General features: G+C 26.7%; 1 protein-coding gene across 1 annotated transcript; it reads left to right on the forward strand.

Moving 5' to 3' along the window:
- Positions 1-6,034: 6,034 nt before the first annotated feature.
- LOC113853550 (nodulation-signaling pathway 2 protein-like) lies at positions 6,035-7,504 on the forward strand. Its single transcript, XM_027483967.1, has one exon. The coding sequence runs from the start codon at positions 6,035-6,037 to the stop codon at positions 7,502-7,504; it is 1,470 nt and encodes a 489-aa protein (XP_027339768.1).
- The last annotated feature ends 1,563 nt before the right edge of the window (positions 7,505-9,067 follow it).

The raw sequence follows: 9,067 nt of genomic DNA on the forward strand, positions 1-9,067 counted from the left end.
AGGGGTATTATTTAGTGAAACTAATTTAATAATGAATAATTTTGTTAATATCAATTATTAAAATTAGTTTTAAACATTTAAAAGCATTACATCTTTATTAAAACTTAAAAGATGTTTATTGAATTAAAAGTATAATTATTATTTTTAATAAAAAAGTATTATTTTTAAATGTTTAAAATTAGTTTAAGTAATATTAACAATTTCACTGTGAATAAGAAAAATGGATTCATAAGGATACGGGTTTAGGTTTCATAATTTGAAACTAATGATCTGGTTGTGTGTGAAACCGCACACTGCATTTCAAAGCTGCAAGCTCTAAATAAACAATTTCTAAATAAACACTACCATTCTAACTAAATTAATTCATTAATCCTATATTACCAGTTTCTTTAATGTATATGAAAAAAGATACTATAAAAATTTATGTGTAGTAATTTTTATTAAGAATTATGAAACTTTGCAAGTTTCAATATATACTGATTATATTAAAATGACAGTTTTTAATAAAAGCTTGTTATTTGTTAATTTCTTATTGAGTGCTTTCAAACACATGCTAAGAATAATATTTTTTATTTGTATCAAGCTACATGCTTTCTTTTATCTTAGCATTTTTTGGTTAATTTTTATTTCTGTTAAATTATACTTCTTAAATTTTAATTTTAATTTAATTATAATTTAAATTTCGACATACTATGTTAAACTAAAGATTTGTTTAGATGAAATGGAATTTAACATTGTTATAATCTTAATTTAATTTTAAAATCTTACATTTTTTTATAAATTAAGGAAAATAAAAAAAATTACAAACGAAGATAAAAAAAAAAACTCCAGTAGCAACAACTAAGAGCCAATTTGATAGGCCAGGAAATGGAGAAACTATGACTGAATGTTATTTTATTTTCAATGTTTCACCCAAAATTTAATTAAGCTTTCTGCAATTAAAAATGAAGAATTTATGATGCCCAAATGTAAGGAAGGTGCATGATGACACTTACCTACAAAGCTAAATTAATTAAATGTTTTGAAAGTACATACGAAACTCATTCTTTGGCTAATTGTAATTTATAATTTTTCTATGTTAAGAAAGATCACTGGTTGAGGGTTGGGGACCAATAGTGCAGTCAACAACCAAAACGTCTTTGTGATAATTTGTTCTTATCAGGCTAATGAGGACATTAATGAAGTGACCTGTTTCCATCTAATTCCATAAAATGGTGGCATCATTGATGTATCATTGACCATAATCCATTTAATTAAGTACAATACTAAAAAGCATCTCAAATAAATAATAATAATAATAATAAAATGGTCCCACTAAAGTTATATAGTTGCAAAATGTCTCATTCCCATGCATATACTGAAAAATATACATGAATCACACAAACATATTTCTAGCTTAATGGTTCATATCTAATCTCTTCTGAGAGTGGTATTCTAGGAATTGTATTTAAAATTAGAATTATTAAGTAATCTAATTTCTAATTGATTATTGTATGTAAATACTAATTAATTATTGCGGACTTGGAGGAGAGTTTATTATTAAGCTTATCTGAAAGTGTAGAGGATACTTTATAGTTTGAGTAAATTTTTAGAGATTTTTCCTAAAAAAAAGTCTTAAAAAAATAAATAAAACATTTTGTGTGAGTTAAAATTAATTATTTTTACATTATTATTCTTTTTCTCTTAAAAGGACTTCTATAAAATTTATACAATCTGAATAAATAGGACTTTTGGTTACCCTTAATACATTCTTCTGTTAATATTTTTCAACACAAAATTACATATATTATCTAACGACTTCTACTTATATACAAAACTATATTAAACCTCAATATATTTAAAGTTAATTAAATCTTATGCCTCATATCAAATAGTGATTTCATAAACTAGATAGGTAGTTGCTTAAACAAAATGCTTGATGATAAAAAATAAGAGAGTAAAGATTAAATATTAAAACTAACAAAGATTAATTAGAGTAGTAAATAATTCAGTATCGCTTAAGTAAAATTTTAAATTCAAGTTTTTATATACGTAAAAAAAATGACAATAAAGACGAAAATGACTAGTCAGGAATGGACAAAATGTACGCCCTTTTAGAGTATATTGGACTCAATTATTTTTGTGGTTACTATTTGCAATTGCATACATTACTAACGTCAACTTGAGACAGACATTGACGTTTACTTGAGGAACTAAGGATCAAATCTGTATTAGCTAGCTGATAGAATGCTAATGTTATTGGTCATATATATTAATGACAATAAAATATCAGAAATTATATTCATATAATAAATATATACAACAATTTATATGAATAAAAAAGAGATACGAAAAGAAGAGAGAAAAATATAAGATAATGATAAATAATACTATGAACAAATATTGCTTAAATTATTGTGTACTGGTATTGTATGAATTTGGAAAATCATTAAATTTGATTAATTTATAATTTGTTTGCCTAGCTAGGATATAAGTTTGTATGACTAAAACAGAGGTATCTGATAAATAAACTTATTTTACAAACTAATATTTCCTCTCTTTTTTTCATATTTAAGGTCTTGTACATGAATTTTAAAGATTAATATTTTAAAATTTATTATTTAATTTACTATTATACTTTTTAATCCACAATACTAAATAATATCTCACTTATTTATCATCATCTATCAAATACACATTAATTATTAAAGATAAAACTATAAAAAAAAATCAAGTATTCATTAATTTTATTAAATAACAATAAAAATATTGCTATAGTGTCAAAGAGAAAAAAAAACAATGGAAATCATATTTTTAAAAATTCACTTAAGGTAATATCTAAATTTATAAAAAAATTTATATTATTATTATTATTCTTTAATATTTTAATAAAATTCTTCATTTATCACCATTTGATCATGCTATTTATTTTAAATATTATATTTTTTACACTAATTATTTTAAAGTTTAATAAAACATTTGACTTGAAAAAGTATTTCAAAATTAATTAAAACACTTAAGAGCATAATTATTCAAAAATACATTTTTATCTTAAAATTAAAAACAAAATTTTATCAATAAAAACATGTAAAAACGTGCTTTTATATCATCTATATTTATCAATTAATTTAATAATTAATTTTATCAAGTGCTTTTAATTTAAGAAGTTAAATTATTAACTTTTGGCTAAGGATTTTTAACTAAACTAATTTGTAAGCTCGGTTATCTTTTAATTTTTCGACTAGTTATTTTACCAAGCAACCAAAAAATAAGGTGGACAATTGGTTAAAAAAGTGAAAGAAAAAAAAGAAAGAATGCATGAAATATGAATAAGCATGTGGTTGGAAGCAAATAATTAATGTTTATAGGGTAATCACAAACCTCAATTCGATTATAATTTAAAGATCCATCGCCATCTTCTGTGATACAAAGACAATATTCCCACATGCCTCTGATTCCCATTCAAGTGCCTTAGGCCTCAGGGTTTTGTCCTATCACTGTTACCAAAAGGTTTATATATATCTTTTGAAAATTTTATTGATAACTTTTTGATTTTATTAAAAATTTGTTAATAACTATTCTTGAGTTTTTATAGTTCCATAAATTTTAAAAAAAATTATTTTTTGATATATATTATTTTTAAATATCATATGAAAAACTGCCAATGTTATTATTATTATTATTATTATTATACAGGCTTAATGGTATTTTGAGTGTAAAAACCTGGTAGGCTAGATTTGAATTCATTTAGTGATTGTGGGTATGGTGGACTACAACCACTTTTTGGTATTGCATAAGCATCACTCAGCAAACAATCTGAAAGAGACAACTTCACAGCAATAAACTATTAGTTATGTATTTGGGGTGCAGAGAATATTCTGAAAATCTTCATTTGTGTTTTTGCAACTTCATTCAAACTTTTCATAAAGTCCAAAGAGTGAGTTGTTGCATGCTTCTAAACCCTATTGATAAATTCATCATCTTTTGTTGCCTTTCGAATACGGCTCAAATTATTATCTGGTTTTGCATAATTTTTATTGGACAGACTCTGCCCAAAGTGCATCATCCATTGTCCATTATTCATCATATATTATTTCCAGACACTTCTGATATGAATAGTTGCATGTTTCTATGTGATCAACATAGACATTAATTATTATCTTATAAGTGTTGATTAAAAAATGTAAAAATAATTTTATTAAATAATGTTACTATTAAATTTTTTATCGTAATTTTTAACATGCTTGTAGTAAAAAAATGTGTTATTTATAATTAATATTTTAAAGATTCTAATAAATAACATCCTATAACTACTCATATGGCTCTTTCTGATTAGTATATGTTTAGATTAGGGTTGTAAGGTTTTGTTTAATTGGAAGAAGGAAAATAAGAATAAAGAAAGGGAGATTTGTGTGTTTGCATGAAGGGAGAGAAAGGAGTGGTGATGATGGGAAACGCCTGAAAAAGAGTTCTCTCTAATCTCTAAAATGGAGCGAGCGAGAGAGTGGAAATACACTTTTTATTTTTAATTTTAAATAATTGATTATATATATATATAATATTTTGAGTTGATTTATAATTTTATGCTTAATATAAAATTTTTTAGTATAACTTATTTATTTTTTATTTGCTTAAAACTTATTTAAATAAGTGGAGGTTTTTTTCCATCATCGTGTATCGAGATTACTCATTATTTAAGAGGTGAGGGTTGAAGAGAAAAATTTTGAGATGATTTTTAAGTAAAATTTGATGTATTAGTTAATGATATGAAGAAAAAGATAATTTAATTTATTTGAATTACAAAAATTTAGAGTAACAAAGAAAATTCAAGGGACTTAATTGGTTTGAAAAAAAATTGAGAATCAACATTACACATATTCTAAATTAGTTGAATTAACAAAACACAATTAAGCCTTTTAAAACATTAATAATATTCTTTTAAATATATTTTTATTATTGACTAAAATTTATTAAAATTGGTAGTTAAAAAGCTACCGTAATATAAATAGTTTATAAAATTAAAAAATTTAACAAATTAGTCATACAACTAAATGAAATGTGTTAAATTACTTAAAATGATATATAATATTATATTCATATAATGCTAAAATTAATTATTATTTATTTTCTATGATTAATTAATTAATTATATAGAAAATATAATTTATGTTCATATATATTTAAATATGAAATATTTTAAGTTATTTTTTTATTATAAAATAATTTGAATTTAAGAGGCAAGAGAGCATATAAATAAAAATAAATAAATAAAGTAATAAGACTATTATGAAGGTAAAAAAAAAGAAAAAAACTAACGTATACATGCAAGATTTTAATTGCATAACAGATAAGTTATTTTTAAAAAAATTAAAAGACAAAAATATAATAGAAATATTGATAGTTAATTTTTAAAAATTAAACACTACTTTATATAATTTTTTAAAATTTAATTTTTAAAAATTACATGTTGATTTAATTTTGTATTTACCAAATGATTTTGTAAATTTATTGACCAATTTAATAAGCTTCAAGCTACATTTATCAAATATAACCTAAGTCTCATTTCTTCTAAGTCTTTTTTAGAATTTTTAAATAGTAAAAAAGTAAAATATGTTTAAAAAATTATATTTATTAAAATGTGTATTATTAACTTTTTTAAAAGAGGTTTTATAGGATCAGAATATTTGGAATTATTCTTAAAGCTGACCAAACATTGGGTGTTATACACTCACATCACACACATACAGTGTAAATGCTGTCAAAGGCATTATTTGAGAATAATTATTTTCATTCTTTACAAGAAATATTGGAACGTTGAGATCTCTTTCCTAGTAGGCTAATACTTATCCTACTTAATTCCTATCATTTAAGTTTCTTCTAGAAGGTAGTTTTATCAACTTCTAATACACAGTATAATTTCGATTCATGTTTTCATTCTTAATTATAGAATTTAGAACTATCTAGTTGTTCAATTAATTTGAAATTACGTTGTTTATATCTAAGATTACTCGAATTAGTCAAGTGTACCTGTCTGAACCTTTTTTCTCTGTCTGCCATGAATATGATGGATTATGAACAATTTGATTACTCATTTAGCCCTCCCTACCTGAATCAACTTCATGAGTGTAACTTAGAAAATGCATTTTCATTTCAGACAGAAGATCTCTCATCACCAAGCACCATCCTGGATGAAATTTTTTATGAAGAGTCAATGGAAGGATTGTTGCAGCAACATACAAAAAACCAAGACTTTGGTTTCATGAATCATGACAAAACAATGGGTCTAGGGAATCAATTATGCCATGGAGTTACCCCAAAAGCCAGGGAAAATGTGCATGTTTCAAGTGAAGAAGAGGGCTCTTATTTAAAGGGAATTCAAGAAGAGCTAATGGAAGACACCAGTTTAGCTGATCTCTTGCTGACAGGAGCTGAAGCTGTTGAAGCACAGAACTGGGTTCTTGCTTCAGAAATAATTGAGAAACTTAACAATTCCTCATCTTTAGAAAATGGTGATAGTATATTGAACAGGTTGGCTCTTTTCTTTGCTAAGGGTCTGTGTTATAAAAGTACAAATGCAAATGCCTCTGAATTTCAGTGTAGTTCTGTTTCAACACAGACAAATGCTTTGTGTGTGTTTCAGATACTCCAAGAACTCTCTCCCTATGTAAAATTTGCTCATTTCACTGCCAACCAAGCAATTTTGGAAGCTACAGAAGGTGCTGAGGATGTTCACATAATTGATTTTGACATCATGGAAGGGATTCAGTGGCCTCCATTGATGGTTGACCTTGCAATGAGGAAGCGTACTACTACTTCACTTAGAGTAACAGCCATCACAGCGGACCAAAGAGGTGCTGCTTCTGTTCAGCAAACAGGAAGAAGGCTTAAAGAGTTTGCTGCCTCTATCAATTTTCCATTCACGTTTGATCAGATAATGATGACAAGGGAAGAAGATTTTCAAAGAGTTGAACTTGGTCAAACACTTATAGTCAACTGCATGATACATCAGTGGATGCCCAATAGGAGTTTCTTATTGGTCAAAACTTTTCTTGATGGTGTCAGAAAATTATCCCCTAAGCTTGTTGTTTTAGTGGAAGAGGAATTATTTAATTTTTCTAGACTCAAATCCATGTCCTTTGTGGAGTTCTTCTGTGAGGCTTTGCATCACTATACTGCACTTTATGATTCCCTTGCTAGTAGTTTATGGGGTAGCCACAAGATGAAGTTGACCCTGATAGAAAAAGAGATTTTAGGACTAAGAATCTTGGACAGTGTGAGGCAGTTTCCTTGTGAAAGAAAGGAGAGAATATTGTGGGAAGAAGGATTGTATTCCTTGAAAGGGTTTAAACGAGTTGCTATGAGCACATGCAATATTTCTCAAGCCAAGTTCTTGGTAAGCCTGTTTGGTGGAGGGTATTGGGTGCAATTTGAGAAGGGTAGGTTGGCTTTGTGTTGGAAGTCAAGGCCTTTGACTACGGCTTCGATCTTGGTACCGACAACTTATCTGAGTGACAAGGTCAAATAGATTGAATCTTTGCTTCTTCTTTTTCTTTATTAAATATGTCAAACTTTCATTTTTCAAATTTTTTTAATTATTGAGATGATTATATGGATGATTGATGGGTTAAGTGCCTTTCGTGTTATTTCTTCATTCATTCCGGTGAATGGGATAGGAGTCTCAGAGTATTGGATTGTCAATGTATTTGTAAAGATTTATTAGTTGAAGCTCTGTAAATTATTGTTGGATGTCGTTCCTCTAGCTCACTTTTAAATATTAATATCATAGTTCATTTGAGCATGACAATATATATACGATTTCAGCTATTTCAGCTTTATTTTTTTAGTTTAAAATCTTTGTATAAGAAAGAGTAGAAACAATTAAATTCTTAAATTGTTACCTCAGTAGTTGCTTCTATTGTAGCAAGCTAAATAGGATGCATTGTATTAATATCGCATGAAATTTTGACTAAAATAATTAATCTTTAAATTAATATGTTTTATAAAATAATTCACTTAATATATAGTTTGTAAAAAATTATAATTAAAATTAATCATTTATTAAATCGAGTTAAATAACCTGTAGTGAATTCAAACGTATTATATGTAACACTTCTAAACTTTTACGTGATAATGAGATGGAACTAGATAATTCAAAAACTGCATAAAACTTTAACCATGTTAAACATAGAGCTGTCAAATATCATTTGTACCATAAAAACTAGATAATCATTGAGCATATTAAATACTAACCACATTGTGTTTTACTTCAGGGACTGGATTTAATAACACGTGTCCTTTTTTTAGTACTTAATAAAACTAGTGTCAGTAACTGTGTAACATCAAGTTCTAACATTTGTGGCCCAAAAACAAAGTCAAGATTCCAACGTTCATGACTCGGTTATATTATGCGTACCAATGCGCTAGGTTCAGCTACGATCCGATTGACGGGGAACAACCAAAACAAGATTTAGGTGCATCAAAACAATATAGAATTTCACCGTCCATCTGTCAGACGATAACAAATAAAATTTCATACTTCAATCTCAAAACAAATTATACAACAACATTTTCATTTTTATAATTCATAAGTAATAACATTTTAACTTCAAATTAAAGGATAAAATAGTCCCTCAGGCAAGCTCAGCGTTTTAAGCATGAGACATAAATTACGAGTATACAGATTCGAAGGATAAAACAAAACAAAAGCCTTTGTAACTTAAAAAAATGTTATTTCAGAAAGCTGTCAGCCAGAAGCAATATGTAAAACCAGATCCCACTTTGAATGACAACAGTTATTTGCGGCTAAGAATTAAAATAAGAATCTTCTAATTGGAACTCTTCTATAGTTCAAGTTATGAAATCTTGCAGAACTCGGGAAGCTGCTAAGCACTAAAAACCATAACAACCCAAAGCCAGACAGGGTAAGATGAGATGGTTTTTATTCACCTTTTCCCTAAAGTATCATTTAGTGTAAGAGACCATGGCAAGGAAAGTTTCAGAGAATAATGCAACCAACTTATCTAAAGCAATCACGGCCAAGGTAAAAGCTTTTAAAATTTTAATAATGTAAATACATGTTTGGTTTCTT

This window comes from Abrus precatorius, unplaced genomic scaffold, assembly GCF_003935025.1.
Source record: "Abrus precatorius isolate BTA unplaced genomic scaffold, Abrus_2018 Scaffold11, whole genome shotgun sequence".
NCBI classification, from domain to species: Eukaryota; Viridiplantae; Streptophyta; class Magnoliopsida; order Fabales; family Fabaceae; genus Abrus; species Abrus precatorius.

Coding starts and splice junctions, on each gene's coding strand:
- LOC113853550 (XM_027483967.1), top strand. CDS start 6,035: ATGAATATGATGGATTATGAACAATTTGATTACTCATTTAGCCCTCCC.